At 37.6% G+C, this 25,540-nt stretch overlaps 1 protein-coding gene across 2 annotated transcripts in view; it reads right to left on the bottom strand.

The window, feature by feature from the left end:
• The window catches only part of Non2 (upstream activation factor subunit spp27 homolog Non2), a 44,894-nt gene extending 21,517 nt beyond the window's left edge, over nt 1–23,377 (bottom strand). Inside the window, exons 1-2 of one of the 2 annotated variants that reach the window (XM_067150705.2) lie at nt 23,233–23,377; nt 22,472–22,562 (exon numbers count right to left, since the gene is read on the bottom strand). In XM_067150705.2, coding sequence (XP_067006806.2) covers nt 22,472–22,562; nt 23,233–23,275 — 134 coding nt within the window. In that variant the 5' untranslated portion in view covers nt 23,276–23,377. Of the gene's footprint in view, nt 1–22,471; nt 22,563–22,681; nt 22,842–23,232 lie in introns of those variants that run through there. The other variant, XM_068228602.1, reaches the window with a different exon arrangement.
• Nucleotides 23,378–25,540: the final 2,163 nt, after the last annotated feature.

Below are 25,540 nucleotides of genomic sequence, written 5' to 3'. Positions count from 1 at the left end.
CGATATCTTCATTAGGTTTTCCTCTAAAATTTGCAGTATTCAAATAGTACTGTGAAACAGGAGTATCCATAAAAACTTATAATTTCAGAAATTGTAAATGCATCTTCTTCCAGTTTCCCCAGGTACAGTTGGTGAGCCTCTTCCACCATGTCTTAATGAGATATGTTCTGTTGGTAACTATGACCTCCAGTGTCCTCTCCTGATCTGCAATGTCCATCTTTACGATGTCCATCCAGTGTGTTCTTGGTCTTCCCACCATCTGGTTTTCCTACTACATGTCTCTCCAAGTTAACACAAGCTGACCTTGTTGGCTCCAGCCTCATTACATGCCTGAACCACCTCAATCTGGACAGGCTGACCTGATCTAATAATGTTTCAATCCCAGCTTCCTTTCTAATCACGCCATTCCTTAATTTGTCCAACTTTGTTTTTGAATTGTGGACCTTAGGAACTTCATTTCAGATGCCTGCAACCCTGATGAGTCCTCCTTAGTGAGGGTACAGGTTTCGACACCATATGTTAAGAATTAAATAATTGAAAAGGAGGTTCAACCTATTCAATACTTAAAAGAAGGAAATGCAGTAATCACATTCCTATTTAAATGGGACCGGTTTCGACCTTAGTCCGGGTCATCATCAGCCGTAAAAAGATGTACAATGTTTATGAATATTGGAGATCAGTTTCACACTTTGATAGGCACAAAGACACGGCACCACATTCTGTATGCACAAAGTCACAACACTATCAACTAATATACGAAGTTCAAAAATAACTAGAAGTCGCAGACGAATAGATTTGTAGTAGAAAGCAGGAGTACAAGTACTCACTCAATTATTCTGATTTGCGTCGTATATTTTTATATACGTACTTAACTTCCCGCAACCGTGACAAATTCTAGACATTCAAAACATTCTCCACTCTACTTTGGCGTTCGACCGCAGCGCATGACCTTGAATGTGCCGCGCTGATCACCAGGAGCTGGCGGCTTTCTACTACAAATCTATTCGTCTGCGACTTCTAGTTATTTTTGAACTTCGTATATTAGTTGATAGTGTTGCGACTTTGTGCATACAGAATGTGGTGTCGTGTCTTTGTGCCTATCAAAGTGTGAAACTGACCTCCAATATTCATAAACATTGTACATCTTTTTACGGCTGATGATGACCTGGACTAAGGTCGAAACCGGTCCCATTTAAATAGGAATGTGATTACTGCATTTCCTTCTTTTAAGTATTGAATAGGTTGAACCTCCTTTTCAATTATTTAATTTTTAACATCAATAATTTCAATACGGAACAATGAAGTTTTTATCTTTAAACCATATGTTAAGGTCGGTATGAAGTACCGATTGAACATCCACCAGCTTTGATTTTGTTGGTAGTTTGGGAGCCCAGGAGTGTTCGTACTAGCTGATAAAAGGGAGAGCTCTTCTGCATTCTATTTGCCACCTTTGTGGCTAGTGTGTCTTGAGATATTACGCTGCCAACGTATGTAAAAGTTTCTGCATATTCCAGTGGATGGTTTCGTAGCATGATATTTGCTGATTGTCATCCCTACTTCCATTCTTTGAGTCTCAACTGTACCTGTTCCTCAGTGTCTCCCCAGATCATAAACATCAGTGAAAGCCACTGCATTTAGCTGACCACATGTTTTCTTGATGTTCTTCATTATGTCACCCATAATGATGATAAACAATAATGGGGATAGTGCACTGCCTTGCTGGACTCCTCTTTTGGTCTGAAACCAGGTTGAACACCTATCACGCTGGTACAGTGCTCATACAGAATCTGAACTTTCCTCACCTGTCCCTTCCGGCACGTTCCTTTTTCTCGGGCATTTCCAGATCTTCTCTCTTGCAATGCTGGCATATGCCTTCTCAATATCTAGGAAAACCATGAACAGATCGTTGCCCTTTTCCCAATATTCCTCCTTTAACATAGATTAGGTCTGATGTAGACTTTTTAGCCCAGAAGCCATACTGTTCCTCTTCCAACTGTGGCTCTAAGATGACTTACAATCTGCTCTCCAAGATTTTCTGAAGAACCTTAGGCCCATGAGTAGGGGGTGTTATTCCCCAGTAGTTGGAGCATTTTCGGCAGTTTTCTTTCTTAAAGAGGGGGATGCTCTTGCTCCAATTAGCAGGTATCTTGTCATCCTTCCAAACTGCATTAAGCACCCTGTAACTGCATACAGGTAGAGAATGTTCACATGAGTATTTAGCTACAACTACAGTAGATGTGATTATGCAATAATGCTGTACCTTGAAAACATTTGTACGTGGGTAAGAGAAAAACACGGGTTTTATAAAACAGTAAATTATATAAAAAGCCTAACAGGCAGGGTTATGTACCTTACCTTGTCAGTAGAAAAGGCACAGGATCTGTTGCCATGCTAACCGAGTCTTAAGTTTTAGCCACACGTCTTCTAATCGGCGATTCTATTTGCCTTTCCTCAAAATTGTTCTTGCTGCATCCTCTACCTATTCAAAGAAAGTTTTTAAATATTTCACTAAATGTTCTACGGATTTCAACGCTACTAATTTTTGGCACCATGAATTAAATACCTAAAGAATCCCTTCCTTGGCCTGTCAGTTGCAACATTTTTTTTCTTTCCAGCAAACGTCAATAATAATAAAAAAGGGCCTAATGAGCACATATAAATATGCATTTTGCTGGCTGTACTTCTCTGGTTTAAAGAATCGATGATATATTCCTTCTCAATCTCTCTTTCCTAACATTACAGCAAACATTATTTGCTTCTATCCACAACAGGTTCCTCCAACTTTGTACTTCGTACATTCTGAATATTTTCCATTTTTTTTGCTTACCTTTAATCTATGTTCGTACTACCAGTACCAGGTTTGATGCAGCACTGCATGCTACCCTATCCTGTGCCAATCTCAGCTCTATGAAACTACAGGGTGAAACCAAACTCTACCAACTAACATTCGGAGGTTGTTCAGGGATACTTTCTGAATATAATGTACAAACGACCCGTGGTCTCCAGTGGCTCATTACAGAGTAATTGCATTTAGTTTGGTTTGTTGCCCCAGTTAGCTGTGTACCTGTATTGCACTAAAAATAATAAATGCTAGTTCTTGACAAATGCCAGTGTATGAATTTTGTAAGGTACGCGTTCTTTAACGCGCGATCACTCACGCTATGAGGTTCAATCTAACATTTTTACAAATTTTGCTACAATTCGTTTGTCCTTAGCTTTGAATCGATGTCCATTTGAAACTGCCTCATTCGGTCTTTGAGCATGCCATGATGTATTTGTGTAGTAGCTGTGGTATTTTGAAGGGAGGGAAGAGAGGGGGAAAGAGCATGTCACGCGTTGTGTTGATATCTCACAGCATGAGCGGTTGTGTGTATGTGTAACCAGTGAGTAGCATTAGGGGAGTCCTAACAGCGCGAGTGATCATGCGCGTGATATTCTGCAATCCGATTGATTTTTATTGTTATCATCGGCAATATAAGTGTAAGTCAAAGCCAGCAAATTATTAGCTGGTTGATAGAAGAAGAATATATTGAAAAATCATCTCCATTGTCTGACACAGATGATGTTAGTGAACACGACACAGCTTCAGAACAGTCAGATGAAAGTGAAACATCTACTGAGAATATTGAGGTTGGAGGTGAACGGCAGACAATAACTAATGCTTTTTATACTGGCAAAGATGGAACCGAGTGGAACATTATATCCCCAAGCAAAACAGTGCGACAAAAACTGGTAAAGAAATTACCAAGTGTAGCTGGAGAATTTCAGCATCATGAAAATGTATTAGATCGCTGGAAGATTTTCTTTCCTGATGATTTGATTATGGACGTAGTTTTTACAAACCAGCAGTTACGTGTACTGCATTCACAATATACTCGTGAACGAGACAGTCCATATAATGATTTTCAAGAAATAAATGTTTTCTTAGGGCTTCTATATTTACAGTAATAGGCGTTAAGAAACGTCAACACCTGAACGCAGATGAAGTGTGGATCACAAGTGGAACAGTTCCAGATATATTTGTTTCAACAATATCTAAAAAAAAAAAAAAAAAAAAAGATTCAATACCTTAGTGCAAGCAATCTGGTTTGATGACAAAGCTACAAGGAACGAAAGAAGATATGTTGATAACATTGCTCCTATTCGTGGCATATTTGAAACTTTTATAAGCTTATGTAAAGTGAGCTGTAACATTGGTGAATATGCAATGATTGAAGAGATGCTTGAACCTTTTAGAGGTAAATGCAAATTCCGAAAGTTCATTGCAAATAAACCCGCCAAGTATGGAATAAAAATATAGGCACTTGTTGACTCAAATACATATTTCATTCATAATATTGAGATATATGCTGGGAAACGACTATGGTCTATATAATATACCTAATGATGCAAGTAGTGTTGTGAAAAGTTTGATAAGTGTTGACAACTGTGGGCGTAACATAGCCATGGACAACTGCTATACTAGTGTTCCTCTTTCAAGTGACTTGTACACAAATCTGCTAACAGTAAAAAAGAGCGACCTCACTGCAGCAGCAAGTTTAAATTTGGAAAAGATTCTAACAAGTGTACTTTAGTACTGTACGTGGCAAAGAAGAAGTTGAAGGAGAATGTGTTGTCTCAACAATGCAAGTGGATGATGAAATTGATGAGGAATCAGGAGACGACAATAAGTCAGTAATAACTTTATACATGACCGAAGGAGGAGACGATGTTATTGATAGGACGAAAAGCGAGTACATATCACCTGAGTTAGTAATCGATGGCCATTTATTACTTTTTTGTGGGTTACTGAACGTTGGCGCAATAAATGCCCAAATAAAATACAAAGCAAACCTAAATATAATGATGCTGGGAATTAAATTCTTGCCTCATCTAGCAAGGAACTGGTAAAGCCTCACAGGATTCGTCGATCTTCCACTGAAACGCTACCTACAGCACTGCGCCAAAAAGTAAGGCAACTAACAAAACCATGGAGAGAAAACACTAAGGAAAAACTGATTCACCCTGCCTATGTGCAGTGGCTGCAATAGGCGTATCTGCAATGAACATACTGATTCAACCACTCACATATGCCAGACGTGCACAGTACGAGATGCAGACAAACGATGACAGTGATTCAACAAAATGTCCATACAGACTTAAGTCGTCTTTTATTTTCATGTTATTTCATTTTCTGGTATTGTCCGTTTGGGAACAACGATTCGTATTAAATGAAATTTATGTTGAACACATGACTTATCTGGGAATAATTATCTGTTGCTTGCGTGAAGATGCTGAAAAGAACATTAATACCACCGGATAAAGCAACCTAACTTTTAGACCGTAAACCAATATACTATAAACTTCATTTATATTCCAAATTGTATTTGTGATTTAGTAAGTACAGTAAACTGATACGTTTATGGGCTTCTTTCGTAAGTTAGTGCTATTTCATTTCAAATAAATGTAATTTGAAGTTTAACTGCATGTCATATTCAATAAAAATCTTAAAACATGTTAAAATTATCAGTATGCAATAAAAACATTAAAATAAAATAAAAGCAAAAATAAATCTATGAAATTAATGATTTTATAAGAGAAAAACATATGTTAGGTTCCACTTAACAACGCGAGTGATCGGATGACTTGCAGATGCGCGAGTGACTGCGGGTTAACGTGCCGGAAGCCAACAATGCCGTCATCAGGGGGGGGGTCGACATTTTAAACAATACCTGTACGGGAACAGTTCTTTTAAAGTCAAATAATAATACCAGATTATAAATTCCACCTGTTCAATGCATAAGAGTTTCTTATTTAAGTTTACAAAATAGTTCTTAACATATTAGATATAGGGACATTTCACCTATAATGAGTATCATCAGCCTAAAAATCTCATACCTGAAAGATTAGGATCTTAATTGTTCTTATACGTCTAAAATATATATAAGAGGATACTGTTTTAGGTACAAATGTGTATATCCTTATAGTAGATATTTACAAATATCTTGTTTTTTAAATGTGGTAACAAGTAGTTAGTTAAAAGTTCGAAAAAATATGTAAATTGCTGCGTTGAAACGAAATCTGGTAAATATGGTGCCTTATTCTGGAGGTGGCGTAAGGAAGCTTATAATAGCTTAATATTTAGGATAAAAGTCACTCTTAGTGGTAGTTAAATTTAAATTCCAAGTTAAAGTTGTTAATTTTATACGAAAAGATAAGACGACAAACTTCTTGAAGCACTTAGGAAACATAGCTATTTTTATAATTAGCCGGTAGACGTGTTTGTAGTATCTTGTATTAAAAGTCAAAAGGAAAATGTGCGAGGTTGAGTAGAGCTTGTAGTGTTATGTTTTCCTTCGTTCTCTCCCTCTCCTTTTTCATTCCTTAACATTTCACTCTCCTCTTATTTCAGACATAACACCACAAGCTCTACGCTGAACAACTCCTTACATGAGCTGTCACCTAATAACCGATTTCAATGTTGGAGACACACGATAATTAATGAAGAGAGGACGTTCATTGATGTCATTCTGAATATGGGACTAATAAGAAAACCTACTATTGTTCCTTACTGGAATACTGTAGAACATTAACCCTTGGTTTGGTGAAATGTTTTTAAGGAATATGTTTTAAATATTTTTTGTTTACAACAATGTCTTCTCATTCTGGCTCTCCCAACAATTATCCCTGGGCTCGATTCCAGCCTCTTGCAGATCATGCTAATAGGCTATTTAGACATTATACTCATAATTAGGAAATTGTTTAACACCAATTATTAGAGGAAACTGTTCCATTAGTTACATTATTTTTTTGCTTTTCAAATGTACTGCAGTTTTGGAGAGCAATATGATGTTTAGAGATCATGAATACACTTAAGAGCTGCTTTCCATCCCTAAGTGCTGGACACTCAATTTTATTGGATAAACTAGCAGTAACACCTTTTTAAGTTCTATGATACTGGGGCGGAAGCTATTGATGGATTATGAATGTGTGACAATATCTGCCACAAAGACTTCCTCAATTTCTTTTTCACAGCTGAAAAGTTAACATGCCTCTTAGCTCAGAAGACGTTGCAAGAGCAGTGGCATAGTTGGAAGATGGATGCAACATTTGTTATGTGGCTAATGCCATCGATGCGCCCAGTTTCAAGATGATTTTGTGAACTCTGTACCTACTACAGATGACCTGGATCAGGCCGCCTGAGGTTTCCATCTGCTAGGCACAATAGGTTTCTGGTCATCCAAGTCTTGAGTGATTGCCAAACTAGTCTTCCAAGCCAGACATCAAATCGAGGCAGTAAGAAATGTCACTGACTGCGAGGATGTCAGATGAAGAATCCGAGAAGCCAATTTGACCTCAAGAAGATCAGCAACTGGTCCAAAGCTTACCCCGCAGCACAGAGCAGCTCGATTACAGTTTGTGAGTCAACACAGTAATTGACTGTGGAGCAGTTGTCAATGGTACTGTTCACAGATGAGTCATGATTATGCCTCTGGTCACCTAACAGGTGCTCTGAATGCACACCGTTACATCGTAGAGGTGTTAGCAGAACATGTAATCCCCTATGCTGCCTTAGTTGGTGAAAATTTCAATCCTGCATGATAATGCACGCCCCCTTGCCACTTGCTGCCTGAAGGAACATCTACGCATCGTCAGGATACGAACCCTTGACTGGCCAGCTCGCAGTCCAGACTTGTCCGGCGTCGCAACTTTGACACCCTTAATGAAATGCGGGCATTATTGCTGCAAGAGTGGGCAGTCACACCCTAGAAAACTATTCAGAACCTTCTAACTAGCATGCAGCGAAGGATAGAGGCCGTAATCATCGCCAGAAGTAGTCACATCCGATACTAAGGCAAGATAAGTGTAGTGCCATCAAGAAAACTTTCACATTATTAACTGCTGGAGTGGAGACAAAGCAGGACATTATTACATAAATACTAGAATTTAAGTTCCTAAATATTATTTCTAAATATTTGAGTGCGACTTGATAACTCTGATGTTCTCTTAAGAACGAAACATGTCATTCTTTGTTTTCTTTTTTGCTAGTAGCTTTACGTTGCACTGACACAGATAGATCTTGCGGTGATGATGGGATTGAAAAGGCCTACGAGTTGGAAGGAAGCGACCATGGCCTTAAGGCACAGGCCCAGCATTTGCCTGGTGTGAAACTGGGAGACCACAGAAAACCATCTTCAGGGCTGTCGACAGTGGGATTCGAACACACTATCTCCCAGATGCAAGCTCACAGCCGTGCACCCTTAACCGCCCGGCCATTCTTTGTTTAACAGTGTTATTTTTATTCCTTGTTTAATAATGTCTTACAGGTATGTTGTATAATCAGATGTGTCAACTTTCAAAGGTGTTTTGAGACATGTCCCGTCATGCTACGTCACATCATTGATGACGTAACTTTGAAGAATTTTTAACATTATACTACACAATTACCGTATTTACTCGTGTATTAGACACCCCCCCCCCCCTTGACTTTTCGAGGGGAGAAAACGAAAAAAAAAAAAAAAAAAAAAATCTCACATACAAGACCCCCAACGTAATTTGTTAGTGAAGAACGATTAAGCTTTGAAGCAGGTACGAGCCTAATGCAGCTCTGATGACAAGACACAAATTTGTTAGTTTCGTCCGTACAACCCACGCAATGAAAACGCGTCAAAGTCACACGGCACATCTGTGTTCAGTAGTTAAGAAATGTCCGCCTCCGTAATGTAGGCCTACCGAAGCTCTGAAGACGTCGCACAAATAGGTGAATACTGTCGAGTCCGACCCGTGCATTGCAAGCACGCATCATTCATGTATATACGTCTGTATTTTGTGGTAAGGATTGGCAGCCAGTATAATGGTTAGCACAATTAGTTGCCGTTCTTGGGAGCCTGAGTTTGATTCTCGGTACCGTATTGCCAGAGATTTATGAATGGCAGGAAAGTTGACTTGCAGTAAGAATAGTACATGCAACTCCCTTCCAATGGGGACCTGTCTAAAAAAAAGAGTTGCACCACCTCGGGAGTTTACTTTAGGTATCTTGTGCCACAGTCTTGGTGAAAACAAGAAGAGATAAAAGGCATACAAATCTACAAATACAAGACGAATTGACCATAAATTTTAAAATCTTAAACTTAGAAAACAAAAAAATGGTTACAAGAAAACGTAATGATCACGGAAGAAAATCCTTAATAGTTTCTTTTATTTGACTGTAAAATGAAAGGAAATTCAGTTTCATACATTTTTGGCCATATTGTGGAGCGAAAATACCAGAAACTGTCACCGAGACAACACTCTGAAATACAATCAAGTCATTAAAATTATGAATTAAAAATGAACACAAATGCAGTGAAATACGCAAAACTACCACATACGAAACAGATGAATATGTCTCATAAATTAACATACGACTTCGACAGGGGGGAAAAGCACAGAACTGCAAGAAAAAACACTTGAACTACAACTCCTCAACGAAACTACACAGAAACGATGTTAACAACACGCAAACCACACAATAACAAAGTAACACAAACGAATTCTTTCGCCCCGATTAACGGAGTCGCTAGCCTCTCTCGCTTCTAGGATGATTCCGTCCAGAATTCCCAGCTGTGAAGTACACACTGCTGTAGTGTGCAGGAAACAAGATACAACAGCCAAATAAGTATCAAATAAATACACTTGAAAATTACACAAGCACATAAGAATTATCCTAGGGGAAGAGTATTGACCATACTGGAGGTTATATTGGTAAAAAATAGGAAGAAGTAAAAATAAATAGGAAAATCAGAAGAAGAGTTAAAAAGCTGAAAGTTTCTGGGTTAATCGGAAGGGTTGGCAGGTATGATATACTGTAGGCAGACGAGATCATTAACAAAGTGGTCATTTAATATCTCGTAACTCGGCCCAATATAGGTTTTCTTGGGGGGAGAAAAGGAGGTTTAAAATGTGGTAAAAACAATCCAATTACAATTCTTTTACTCATCAATGTATCTAACAAATAATAATAATAATACTGATTTTTTATGTCCCTATTTACTTTCAACAATTTTTGGAGACACCAAACAAAACATACTAGGATGTGCATAAAAAATGGGAGACAACATACGAAATTAAACATTTTGGTAATAAAACGCATTACCGCCACACCTGTAGATATCTATAAATGCGGTATATTTTCCGGTTATTTATTTATTTTTATTCTTTTCGTCGAGGAATTTTGACATTATCCAGGTGATAGCATACCTAAACAATGTGGCTATCTTATCTCATTTACAACTGTTGAGGTAAATCCTGATGTGATAAATGTAGAGAAGCAATAAATAGACTTAAAAATAAGGGTCTGGCTTTCAACAGCCGCAATTATCAAAAGAATGCTTCCAGTCACCATGTAATACATTCGAAAATACAACTTGTAACTTATGCTAGTTATCAGCTGGTGGTTTGGCACACTTTCAATCTCTCTCTCTCTCTCTCTCTCTCTCTCACACACACACACACACACACACACACACACGCGCGCGCGCGCTGGGAATATCAACAGACCATCTCCAGAAACCATTTGGGAATAGCTTCACACAGTTTGGACTCTACAGTCGGGAACGAAACTGTTTTTAAAAGGTCTTGATTGCAGTGCATGGCTGACGAGATTGCAGTGAAGATAATGTCACTTGGAATGACAACGCTGATGGCAGGGAACATTCTCTTTGGCAGGGAAGTTAGCGGCGCAAGACTATTAAAATGAAAGCAGCGATCAGGTTTATTGTGTGGTAGGCCTACTGCTCAACTGACAGACGAATCACTGGCCATTGAGTTATTTTTTAAAATCAATATTGCATAATATAATACGAATAGACACACCTACTTCAAAATCTGCAAGAGTTTTGGAATATATGGAGGAAGAAGGCTTCTCTTTAATAAATCAGAAAGAAAATTAAACATGTCATAACGGATCAAGCGCAATCGATTTAGTTTTTACAAATATGAAAAACATCAAGTCAGCGACTCAAAAGATAAGAAACACTACGGACAGAAAGCATCTCATTACATGTAATAAATATCATTTTTGGTCCGTATTGATGATATTAGATTGAAATAATAACATTAAGTTATTTATTAGACCACCTAATCAATACAAAATCGTCTTGGATGATTTACATAAATTTGTTAGCTAATAGTGGGACATGTTTCGCCTTCCCTGAAGGCATCATCAGCCATAGTCTTAACCTTAAATTAAAAATAAGCGTCTAAATAACATGTAGTGATGAAATGAATTTTAGAATCTTGAAGAGATTTGAAGTGAAATAACATTAAAAATAACAATGATGGTTTGAAAATACAATGTGATGAGATACAATAGTGGAAGTATTAGCAAAATTAACATTAGAAGGCTGCTAAAATAAGTACAATGGATAAAAACAACAGATTGTTATACAACCAGTAGTAAGATTGCATAAAAGTAAAGTTGATAGTCATGGCGGTTATAATTAGACGATGGCGAAAAATCTTATATAATCAAAGTAAAGAGGAGAGAATAAAAGTCAAAGTTAGTCGTGAGATCAGAAGTTCATCATGATCATGAAGGTAAAAGACGAAAGTCAGATGCATATGGTGAAGTTGTAGAACACGTTGAGGATATGAAGTTGGTGAATAGAAGTTGAAGAACCCATAGCCACACCCACCGGAACATCGCTCCCCCCAATAGCCTCACACCGTTACAACACGCGCAGTAATACACTCTCTTCCTTCCCTCCCACCAATAGCAGCCCCCCTCCAATAGTTACGTCAACGCAAACAGATCCCCCTCCAGCACAAAACTTCAGTTATAACACACGAAGCAAGAAGTCTACTGTTGCAAATACTTCTAACTCATAATATTAGAAGCTATCTTTGTCACCGTCAAATGGTAAGTGCATACGATTCTACTTCAATATTTTTCAAATATCTTTTCACACAATTAACTCTACGTTTCTTGCTTCCATTTACAGATTCCACTTGTATATGCTTTTTCAACTAGAATATCTACAAACTCACAACTTACAACATTTGAACATCACTTCAAATTTTGAGATGGTCCATAGTGATCCTATTTGAAACTGTTCTTCAACTTCTATTCACCAACTTCATATCCTCAACGTGTTCTACAACTTCACCATATGCATCTGACTTTCGTCTTTTATCTTCATGATCATGATGAACTTCTGATCTCACGACTAACTTTGACTTTTATTCTCTCCTCTTTACTTTGATTATATAAGATTTTTCGCCATCGTCTAATTATAACCGCCATGACTATCAACTTTACTTTTATGCAATCTTACTACTGGTTGTATAACAATCTGTTGTTTTTATCCATTGTACTTATTTTAGCAGCCTTCTAATGTTAATTTTGCTAATACTTCCACTATTGTATCTCATCACATTGTATTTTCAAACCATCATTGTTATTTTTAATGTTATTTCACTTCAAATCTCTTCAAGATTTTAAAATTCATTTCATCACTACATGTTATTTAGACGCTTATTTTTAATTTAAGGTTAAGACTATGGCTGATGATGCCTTCAGGGAAGGCGAAACATGTCCCACTATTAGCTAACAAATTTATGTAAATCATCCAAGACGATTTTGTATTGATTAGGTGTTCTAATAAATAACTTAATGTTATTATTTCAATCAGAAAGCATCTACCGGTCGAAACAAGAATCAAACTGTGCAAGGAAGCGCAACAAGAAGCATCGATCACCAGGAGGTTAAGGCGAAAGCTATCAAAGGGGAAAGTGGACCCCGAGTTGAAACAACAAATATCTGAGCACATTCGGCAAGGACACCTTAACACTGGAGCAGCTGGTATAGAGCAGGTAATAAGAAGTGCGGCATCGCCGGTCCTTCCTACAGCGAGAAAGGCAAAGCCTTGGTTCAATGAAGCATGTTATGCGGCTCGGCGTAAGGCTCTGGATGCTTTACACATAGCAAGGAGTGAACCATCAGAGATAAAAACTGCATGAAGTATGCCGAAATACAAAGAATCTATAAACGCCTTGTGAGGGAAGCAAAGAAAGAGCATCACCAAAAAGAAGAAAGTGAACTGATACGTGAAGCAGAACAGAACCCATATAAACCGCTAAATGCACGGCAACCAACATTTCCTAGAAGCATTTCAACAGATGTACGGGAGGAACATCTATGCAAAGTAGTTCAAGATAGAGAAACACAACCTGAGCTGGAAATGGCAAGTGATGTCATGAACGTCGAACCTTTTACGGAGGAAGAAGTGGCGGAGGTCATAAGTATCCGGAACAACAAATCAAGTGGACCCGACTCTATATGACCTGAAATGAAAGATGAAATAATCAATCTTCTTAATGGATGCCTAGAGCAAAGCAATATTCCGGACAGTTGGAGGAAATCTACGGTCAAAATGTTATACAAAGGGAAAGGAGACACTGGGGATCCTAACTCATACAGAGGAATCGCCCTGAAATGCACAATGTTCAAGTTACTGACTAAATTACTATGCAAGAAGCTTACAAACATAATAGACCTGAAATTACCTGAGGAACAGTTCGGTTTCAGGAAAAATAGAAGCACAATCCAAGCCATTGCCTGCCTACTCAACGACATACAGACTACCTTTTCAAACCCAGGACGAAAACTACATGCAATATTTATAGATTACACGAAAGCTTTCGATTCCATCAGTCGGAAATTAATAATAGAAAAACTACAGCAACTGGTTGGTAGAGAGAACTATCTATTGCGAATTACTCAAAACATACTTCACGACAACAGCATAATCATCAGTGACGGTATAAATATCTCACGACCAATTCATCAAACAAATGGGGTACTCCAAGGAGATCCACTGAGCCCTCTGCTCTTCATTGCAGCAACAGCTGACGTAGTTCAAGCAATATCATCAGAAAAGGTAGCCTACGTCTATATATCTATGCAGATGATATGGTAATAACATCAACAGACCAGGTAGAATTGCAGATTGCCTTTGATCACCTGGTGCAATGGACAAAGGAAAATGAACTACAAATTAACAAGGAAAAAAAAAGTTGCCCATGAGCTTCTTCTACCAAGAAAAGAAACAGCAGTGTCACACTTCAAATATCTCAGCATGACCTTACAAACACGTGGTATCATATTCTGAAAACACATAGAAGACAAAACAAACACGACTATCAAGGCGATGAACGACATAAAACTCATCAATAGACTATCAATTGGAACAGCAATGAAATTATTCAAAATTAAAATCACTCCTATCAAAACATATGGACTAGAATTAATTTGGATACACTGCACACAGAGAAATCTGGAACAGATTGAGAAAGTGAAAGCCACTCTTCTGTAAAAAATATTATCTTTCCAAATTTACACCCTCTCGGCTCGCATACGAGCTCACCAGGGAGCCTTTCTTCATTGAGGAACTATGATTACAGCTACTTTTGCCAGCAACTCCTACATATAAAGGCCTCATAGAAAGGGCCAGCGGTACATCAAGCTGGCTCAGTCAAATAGAAAATGAAACTCAGAAAAGTAAGGAATTTCAAGTTACCCAATTGCAACAGTCAAGTTTTAGGGAGGAAGGGGGTCTGAGATTGCTCTTGGTTAACTGTCAAGAGTGTAGTAAATAAACAATTAAAATTCGGTACATTGATGGAATCTTATGAGACTGATGTGGTGACAGGAGTGGAATCGTGGTTGAGAGAAGGGGTGGGTAATAGAGAAGTATTTCCAGAAGGGTACACAGTCTATCGTAGAGACCGAGAAGATGTTTATTCTGGTGCAGGAAACTTATTGTTCACATGACTGGTTTACCGATGAAAGGGATGAAATATTAGGGATAAAATTATTTTGTCATAATATGAAGGAGGTGGGAATTATAGGAACATACAGGCCTGGAAGAGAGGAAAGAGACATGGAAATATTTGAGAAAATAATAGATTATACTCATAAAAACAAGAATAATGATATGGTAATAATTGGGGGGAGATCTAAACTTGCCTGAAATTGAATGGAATGGAGCTGCAAGTGAAGCCCGTGAACAGAAACTGGCAAATAAGTTAATTTGGGAGGGAGGATTTACACAGGTAGTACAAGAACCGACTCGTCTCAATAACTTACTAGAGGTAATTGAAGGAATAGGTGACCATAAGGCTGTAATAATGGATGTAGGACTCGTACCAAAAAGACTTAATAAGAGGGTCACACAAGACAAGAAATTGTACAGAAAAACTAAAGTTGATGAATTTGGGACTTTCCTTAAACCACAATTCAATTGTTGGATAAGTGAAGGGAGTAATGTGGATACACTTTGGGCTAAATTTAAAGGAATCATTTGGGAAGGAGAGAAGAGATTTGTACCTGTTAAGAAGGGTAAAATGACCTCAGACCCTGTTTATTATACAAGGGAAATAAGAAAATTAAAAAGAAAATGTAGAATAGTAAACAGGAAAATCAAAGAGGGTAGGGAGAGTAGAGAAACTAGAAAACAGCTAATGAGGGAATTGAATAGAGTGAAAAAGGAAGCAAAAGAGAATTATATGAATGACATACTTCAAGAGGGTAATGACCACAAAGGGAAATGGAAAAAGCTGTATTCATATATCAGGAATCAAAAGGGAAAAGGAATCCAAATTCCTACAATGGTGGGAGAAGGGGGTGAACACTATTTGACAGATACTGAGAAAGCAAACCTATTTAGTAGGGAATTCAGAGATTCAGTAGATGATTGTCAGGAGTTGGAAACCGAAACAGAAGATAGAGAGGGAGAGAGACAGAGGGAAACAAGAAGCTTCTCATTCACAAATGAAGATATTTTCAGAGAAATCCAACTGCTTCAGCAAGGAAAAGCAGCAGGAAGTGATCAAATTACTGGGGAGGTATTAAAGACAATGGGGTGGTACATAGTGCCTTATTTAAAATTTCTGTTAGTCTATGTCATAAATAAGAGTGCAATACCAAAGGAATGGAAGGAATCTATAAAAATACCAATTTATAAAGGAAGAGGTGATAAAAAGAAACCAGAGAACTACAAACCAATCAGCCTGACCAGTATAGTTTGTAAAATACTAGAGAGTTTAATAGCAAAGTACATCAGAGGGATATGTGATGATAAAAATTAGTTCATGAGGAGCCAGTATGGATTTAGGAGGAAATTTTCTTGTGAGGCACAACTGGTGGGATTTCAGCAGGACGTATCAGATCAGCTGGATTCAGGAGGCCAGTTAGATTACATAGCCATAGATCTTTCTAAAGCCTTTGTTAGAGTGGAACATGGAATATTATTAAAGAAATTGGAGGGAATATGATTGGACATAAGGGTTATACGTCGGATAAGAACATTTCTAAATTCAAGGGTTCAGAAAGTCAAAAGTAGGAAATAATATATCGCAGGAAAAGAAAGTTTGGAGGGAACAGCACAGGGTAGTATAATCGGTCAGTTACTTTTCTTAATATACGCAAATGATCAGGGAACAATATAACATCAAAAATAAGATTGTATGCAGATGACATAATTGTTTATAGGGAAATAAATAACATTGAGGATTGTTCAGAATTACAAAGGGACCTTGAGAGTATCCAACAATGGGTTGAAGAAAAGAATATGAAGGTTAATGGAGGCAAATCAACTGTTACAACATTACCAAACAGGAGCTTTAAAACTGAATTTGAATATACTTTGGATGAGGTAGTTATCCCAAAAGATGGCAAGTGCAAATACTTAGGTGTGAGATTTAAAATAATTTGCACTGGAAGGGTCATGTTGATGACACTGTTGGGAAAGCATACAAATCGTTACATGTCATAATGAGGCTACTTAAAGGATGAACAAAGAATTAAAAGAAAAAAAAAAAAAGTTCCTTAAGTATGGTTCGTCCATTATTGGAATAAGCAAACAGTGTTTGGGATCCTCACCAAGAATACCTAATAAAAGAAATAGATAGTGTGCAGAGGAAAGCAGCAAGATTTCCAACAGGGGATTTCAGGAGAAAAAGTAGTGAATCAGAAATGTTAGAGGAACTTGGGTGGGAAACTTTAATAGAAGGGAGAAAGTAGACATAGGATTATATAGAGCGTATACAGAAGAAGCATGGGGAGAAATCCATAGGCTTCAGTTGAAAAATAATTATATTGGCAGAACTGACCACAAGTATAAAATAAGAAGGAATTTTAGCAGAAGCGATTGGTGTAAATTTTCATTCATTGGGAAGGACGTGAAGGAGTGGAACAGTGTACCAGGGGTAGTGTTTGATCCTTTTCCAAAATCTGTACAGATATTCAAGAAGAGAATAAACAGCAACAGAGAAAAATAAATGAAGTGTTAGAGGGCATTCGACCAGTGCAGGTTATTGTAAATTAAAAAAATGTGTGTGAATAAATTAATTCCATCCCCTGGTCTAAGGAGTTTGGACAGCCAAAGTAGGGGACTGCCTGTAGGGGTGAAGTACAGTGGGGACTTCGAGGGCCCTGGGACCGCTACGGTAGCTGTGAAGGCCCTTCAAGAACTCTGAAAAGTGGTGGCAAAAGGGGCTCTGGTTAAGATACAGCAGGTCTTTATGCTACTTAGGTTCCAAAATGGGTAAAAAAATAAATAAATACAATGTAAATTTTAATCTTATACCAGTTGTATAGTATTATTTGAAGTAATTCCACATACTGTATATGAGTTGACTATGTAAGTACAGGAGATATTATAAGTAGAAATTTGTAAACAATATAAATTTATTAAGGATGAGCTGTGTTTAATAGAAAAATTGTTAGCATAAATTGTGTAATATTGTATTCTAGGAAAATTTTCTTCTTCTCTTGTTAATTGAAAATTTAGTGCTTGACAATGTATTTTAGTGTACCATTTGCCACCAAGGTAGACACCTCATTTGCAAATAAAGATCAGGAGAGAGGGAAGAAGGACAAAAAATAGGGAGTCTCCCACTTAAATTGGGGAAGTACAATATTTATATTTAACCTGTGTGTTCGACAGACTGAAGTGCCTTTTAGTTAATCTTAAACCTGAATAAACTATAAATATTTAGATGAACCGGGTCATAGTGATATTACAGTATTTCATAGCGGTAGTGAATTTGACAGTGATGAAAGCGATAAAGATTTTTTGCCAGAAAGCAGGCGTGAAAATAAATATGAAAGTGTAAATAGTGAGCAAGATAGTGATGATGAAAATGGAACTGTCTTGTCAGTGAAGTGTCAATGTAAACAAGACTGGAAATGGGATAAAGTGTATGATTCATACAATCCTCAAAAAACTGCATTTACTGGAAAATGTAGAATTGTAACCATATTTTAATAAAAATCCTATTCTTGACACGCCTTTATTCTACAATGACAAGAGGACAGGTTTGAAATGACACACGCACATCTTGAAAACTATGAAGGCAACAAAAAGTTGTTAAAATAAATTCAATCTCACACCTAAATGAAAAATACTCCTTCCCCTTCTTCCTCCTAATAATTTACTACTGTTGATATTGTTTTTATTCTTATTAACAATATTATTTAAATATACGTCGCCATCTGTATTACTTTAATTTATTCATATTACTATTATTCTATTACCTCAAAAGTTTATCACACTGAATCCAACCTTTAGATGAGTGAGATTTCTCTTTAAATTTTTCTAACGAAGTGTCTATTGGTGGTATGTACCTCCTCAAAATTTGGGTTATTTATGCACAAATGTAACATAGTTGCCGCTGCTTGGACTTTTAAATCACCGCCAGTAGGCTCGGGCGAGGGAAATTTACATCCCGGCTTGATGGGTTAGAGAAATTTTACATTTCCCATTCTGGTCCTCTTAATGTTACTACACCATTGAATAGTAATCAAGCAGCATATAGCCTCATGCACTCTCTGGATATCCTTCCCCTCTTAAAAAACCTGGTTTCAAGAAATTCTAGTGCCCAGTATATTCTAATGCTCAGTGATGTTCACATAAACAACCAGACTGATCAAAATTGAAACAATCCTACTTTTGACTTTTGCATCCCAAGATTAACATAAAAACTAAAACATTTGAAGAGTACAGACAAAATTGTAATTTTCTTTATATACTTACAAAGAGGATGAATTTCAAGAAACTATTACATATTAGTTTGTTTATATTTAACAAGTTTCCATGCTAAAATTCAATTTTGTACTTAAATGACTTGTGAGATATGAATATTCACTACATTGGGGATTACCCACTTTTGTACCACTTAAAGATCAGAGTATCAGAAAATCCTTCCACATCTCTTGCCAATGGATAATAAAATGTCAAAAATTTCACTTTTCTTGGTACAGCAGTTTGAGCTGGGGAGAGTGAATCAGTCAATAAGTCCGAGTCAGTAAAGCTTTTCTTATGTATGTAGACTATCTCAATATAATATAGCTGAATTTTGAAGGAAGTCCAAAACATGTGTTAGTTTTATTTTTCAACAAGGAGTTCATATACCAAAATAGCGGCTCATGAGATAGGGACACATTAAAGAAAAACAGTATCCTTTCTGCCCCTGTTATGAAAGACTTTCAAAAAATGCTGAAACACTTACAGCGGAACCACAACTATCGGTTCCCGGAAACATTTTCCTGGATTATTCATTCAAATGATGTGGTCCTGCGAACATCCAATTGAATCATCTTTTAAAAACCTTGCATTATCTGTTCCTCGAAGGAACTATTTCGCACAACATCCTGAAAATTTGGTCCCACATGTTAAAGCCTTGATCAAGCAATTTTTTCAAGACTGGCAGAATCGAATATAATGCATCTGAGAACTTTTGAAAATCGATACTTGCACTCAAATCCATACTCAAGAGTACATGATAATAACAAGAACGAAAGTGCGGCAACATCATGCCTATGGATCTTTGTGTTGACGTCCCCTCATTGAGGTAATTAGAGAGAAAGTACCGGAAAAGCGATCAGCAGTGAATTTGCTTGAAAGATCATCTTTGCATCACATTTGCCTGGTATAGTTCAAGGAAACCAGAAAAATAATAAAGCAGAGACGCAACAGTTGGAAGGAGACAGTGCATTCTGACAGCTCTACTTGAAGATGGAACGAGCATACGGTAAAGGCAATCTGTCGAACTGCAGCCCTCCTTCTTGGACCTACACATGCACACGAGACCTTCCATTAGAAGTACCAACCTAAAAATTATCACTTGAGGTTACAGGACGTGACGTGAGGATTGTGGAGCGGTGGCCAGTTTCAACAGCGTGGAAGCAGAATACAACAAAATCACTGAATGTAATAATTAGCTTACTCACCTTATTGAAGGTACCGCTCAGAAATCAGGTGCCTGTCCTCCCCTCACCTCCTTTCAACCTCAACACTATCACTTACCTGTTCAGTGATGTCAGAAATATATAATTGATTTTTCCAAATATTTTAACTTAAATTGTCATATTTGTTTAATAACCAGTTACATGCGGCGGATATGTCCATATTTAGATGAACCGAAGATAAGGACCGCAGGTATTACACCTTCCTCCTTCCGCAAGGAAGGGTTGGCTGCCCTGGTTTGTGCCACATTTTTGCAGGTGTACCATATATCCTGAAGGAAAAGGGTTGGTGACATCACAAACAACTTCATGTCTGTGAAATGTTGAATAATAAAATTTGTAGTGCTTGCACAGTAGTAGAAATCAGCCTTCGATGATAAAGCAGCATGTTCTCATTGTAATGGACATAGTGTTTATTTTTGTTATATGTTATCTAATATATATATTTTTTCAGTTATAGAGACAAGAAAAATGTCTTAATCTGAAAAATATGGCAAGGCCCCAACACTCCCTTCAACAGGCTTTTCTCTATGGCCAGAGCATACTGTCTGCACAGAAAGGAAGAAAGGTCATTTAGTCCATTAAACCTTCAGCTTGTCCCATCCCACAATAGTTTTGAACAGCTGGTAGAATCTAAAGACGCTCCTATCAGCGCTCCCATGAGCAAACAAAAGAAAAAATAAATCACCTTGCAGTCAGCACACTCAAGGGAGACCAGTAGAACAATGCGCCGAAGTCTCCACCCCTAATATCTGGAGTGTCTTAACTACGACTGTACCGAGGCTTGATACCCTCCAATCACTGTCATTACTACCATCACCTTAGTTGGCATTGTCGCCAAGGCAAATTATCACTTCCCACAGTAACACCACTTATACTAGCCATACTGCTAACGACAATTGAATGAAAACATTTATTTTGCAGCTGACTTAAATGTTTCATATTTTGAAAATCCTCATATTTTCTAAGTAAATGAAACATAAGCACTATACGAAATTGACCTAATATGTATACAATGGGTGTAAGTTGACACAGTACCACCCATTGAAACATTTGAAGTGAAAATAATGCAAATCTTACTTGGATTTCCTTTTAGAGGAGATTGTGTTCATTGTGATGTTTAACAAAGAGCAGCACCCACCATCGTCCATGGCTAAAATAGCCACTTGCATTCCTACTGGTCCGTCAACAGAATGTGACGGCATTGCCACTGATGCTGATAATTAGACTGCGTTACCAACCCCAGCTGAATAAATAAAAGCACAAACAAAAAACACCTGTAAAGGAAATGCTAGACCTAAAAGCCACTCACAGTCCAATGATTTTGTCACTAAACGGACCTAACCAGCGCAAACCAATGGTTTTGACACTAGCCAATCCAGATCAATCGCTTTCTCACTGACCCAAAATAATTCAGCTTTTCCACACTGTCCAGTATAGAATGCGCTGCTACCAGTCCAATGCAATAGTCTTAGTTCCCAAATGAACAGGCTGGCAGCATTGTTAGACCACCTGAGCACGTACTCACATCTTAAGCGAGAAATAAACAAACGAGTCATTCCACACGCAGCTGAACGTAGTGAGCATTGGGTGGCGCGGCGTCAACTAGGTACTGATTATACATTGTATACCTATATCCGAAATAATAAGTAAAAAAAGTCATCCTGACCGACGGGTGACACTCCACATTTAATTTTTGTAGTGGTACGAACATGAAATATAACTGTCAAATACAACCTTCTGCTGGTCATGGTTCCTTTAAATAATTTCAATCAAATACATATTACACCACTCCTGAATGCAACAAATATTTTCAAGAATCAAATCTGTATGATGGAGCTGACTGTCACACATATGAAACTGTGGGAACATTAGCCAATTTAATCCTCCTTCCGCAGTAGAGGTGAGCATATATTTAACATAAGATTGGAAAAGGTTGCAAAAATGTGAAGTGGAATACTCTTAAAGGCACTCCTTTTGAAATTTTAATTATTTCATCCTATAGTAACAAGAATGCTCTGAAAACAAACAAGTCAATATCACATACTCTAAATAAGGACCAAATACCAGCTTTCAGGTCAATGAAACAAAAGGTGCACGAGAATAAACTAACAGGTCTCAAAAAAGTGAACACAGTTGTAATGTAGAACACTCATTCGCAATGCAAATTTTTAAAAACTATTGGAATTCTGCAGTAACAATTACCTGCTCATGAGGTCTACGTCCAATTTTTCTTCAATTTGTTGCCGCACTTTTTTGGCAGACATAGTCGCAAGATCGGCATCTTTCAGGATGGCTGAAATTAATTCAATTATGCTATTTTGTCAATAAGTAAAATGAAAATTATTAATATAACTTTATAATAATGCACTAGTTTCTGCAAGAAAAAAAAAATTATAACAGAATGAAAATAACCTTTTTTTCCCTTTTAACGTAAATTACTACGTAAATACACGTAACTGACGGCTGATATTAAATATCTACAACTAATATTTACATTCCTCCAAGTCCCAGATTGTGAACTTGTTAAATATGCCTTCATAAATTATTTAATGGCCTCTGCGGAAGGCTTGGTTCCTGCAATGGTTTGATGAAGGAATGATATCGGCATCCCGCAAAGAAAATTAAGTCTAAATACAAACAACTTTACCAAGATTTCCCACAGAAGATTATTAAAAGAATAAAATATATCTATTATTAGGATCATTCAATGTGGCACTAGATCATAAATAAATATAAAAATTAAAATATGTTTGTTGATACACAATGCCACAACGGCGTCATGAAGCCATTTGGTCCTTCAAAACATAACGATTACCACTGCCTCGTACAAGAGCAAAATTAAGTAAATTCCTTAAATAACCCGGTAGTTTCTATACACTAAAATATTCGTTATTTTTGTTGAAACCAAATTCATATATTTCTACACGTTAGGCTAACAGAGAAACAGAGATATTAAGATTTACCGGTAATTTCCTTGCGAAGCTCCTCTTTCGTGATGTCTGCCATTTCAGTCAGTGAGGTCAATGCTACCAACAGCGAACAGTTTCTAAGCTCTTTCTGTTTGCCTTGGATGGAAGAAGAGTTATGATCGGCGAGAGCAAGCACCGAAACATGTCAACGTCCCTATCTTTACATGCCGTTGCAACGTGCTCATTGGATCATACAAGTTGACATAACATAACAAAGTTCCCACAAGTTTTATCTTACTACCGAAACACTGAGAATATTGCCATCGTATTTGTTATTGATGTCAGAGATGGAATTTTCATGAAAAAATAAAAGAGCAAATATGTGAACGCCAAATGGAAATAAAAGTTATCTTGGTTTAACTTCATAATAGGAAAAGTAATGTATTATATTAACTATATTAATATATATATTATATCGAGCATGAAGCTCTATCGCACGCATTTGCTCTCTGCTTCATGGAACAATAATTATCTTCTGCAAGAAAAAGAAAGATTTTTAACAGAATGAAAATAACCTTTTTTCCCCTTTTAACGTAAATTACTACGTAAATACACGTAACTGACGGCTGATATTAAATATCTACAACTAATATTTACATTCCTCTAAGTCCCAGATTGTGAACTTATTAAATATGCCTTCATAAATTATTTAATGGCCTTCTTCTTATCTTCTGCTACCCGCCCTTATTTCTCTTCTTTGAACGGTTTTGGATTTTGCAAAAACCCAGCATCCGCTCGCTACGTTGTAGAGTTGAGTGGTAACTAGTTTACGGGAGTTAAATGCTGAGGCCCGGTTTCATCACCACACGTTAAATATATACTATAGGTGGGCCGGCGTAATTTTGAACATGACAGCTGCGCACAATGTTGGTCACACTGCAATGGCGCACGAAGCGATGCCGCCGCAATAACAGCTGATTGCACGACACGTGAGTTTTTAAAAACATGGGAGAATTTATTTTAATTTCATCGCGATTATACACAATACAAATGAAATCGGCCGACAAAAATCGAACTCTCAACACACCGACTAAGTTTACAATAAAATATTTCATCAAACAAAATGATACGAGATACATATACTGAAGTTCTTATTATCGGAAGAAATCGGCCGACAAGAAACACACTGTAAATACACCAATAAATGTTATAATAATATACACCGGTGCTAACACAAAAGAGTTCAAGTAAAATCTATAAAATTTACGAAAATTCAGAAACCTTATTTTCACACCTGGTTCATACAGGTAGAGGCTCGCTACCCTCCAGATCACTGCTATCACTACCGTCGCCTTCGCTGTTATTGTCATCGTCGTCTAGGCAGATCATTAACTCCTGACGTCACTGTTGATGTCATGTATTGCCATTGCCGAGTTAATGAATGTTGCGACATGGCTTTCTTCCTCCACAAAGCCGCATCCATTAGAGCAATACTCTCCCGGATCAGTCCTTCCTCTTCAGTAATTGTGAAGCACTTGTTATTAGTGCGTACGTAATGTTCTACTTCACCCCATACCGTACCGGTACCAACTCAACGAGGTTGAAGTGATAGTGGTACGGCGGCAACCTAATAATCTCGTGCCCTTGTTCCTTCGCTACCTCATCGACTAATTTAGTCATACACATATGCGCTGGGATATTTCTTTCCTGCAGCTATTCCACTAACAGTTCTTTACGGGCGTTCGAAGTAGCGATCTTGTCCATTATTACGGGGTGGTAAGTGGCATTGTCCATAACAATGACAGAAGGGACTTTGAGCTGTAATAATCGTACACGTGTCTTCGTATTGCATCAGCCTGGAAAGAATTAATTCCTGTTACAGGAGATAGCTAAATTCGTTTCATTCCCAGAGTGCTGTGAAACTAGTCCCAACTATCAACCCCGTTTCCGCTACTGCTATGCTCCCGTCTCTTTTTCCTTCTGTTCTTGGAGGCGAAAACCTGTCTGAATAACAGTAGGCTACGCTTTGATAGCCCTAATGTTTGACATATGCGTTCCGCAACTTGATTTGCAGGAACACAGAGACGGGTATACAAGCGTACGAATTTCCTTTCCCTCTCGTAAAAACGAGTTCTCCGCACTAATTCTAATGCCTAACTATTAAGGGCCACTCCGCGGCGCAAAGGATTATCATTTCGCGGTTCATACCTAACTATGTTGTCGTTTCCTTAACATCGCACTGCATTCGTTAAAATAAATGTTCACAGTTATCTCACAAAGAAAACAAAACTTTCAAAAATACGCAGATCACACCTGACCACGTACTAACGACGACAGACGAAATGGCAACACTTCAATACGG

This window comes from Anabrus simplex, chromosome 7 (assembly GCF_040414725.1).
Source record: "Anabrus simplex isolate iqAnaSimp1 chromosome 7, ASM4041472v1, whole genome shotgun sequence".
Classification (NCBI taxonomy): domain Eukaryota; kingdom Metazoa; phylum Arthropoda; class Insecta; order Orthoptera; family Tettigoniidae; genus Anabrus; species Anabrus simplex.
The sequence above is the reverse complement of the archived record's forward strand: the minus strand, read 5'-3'. Positions and strand labels throughout refer to the sequence as shown.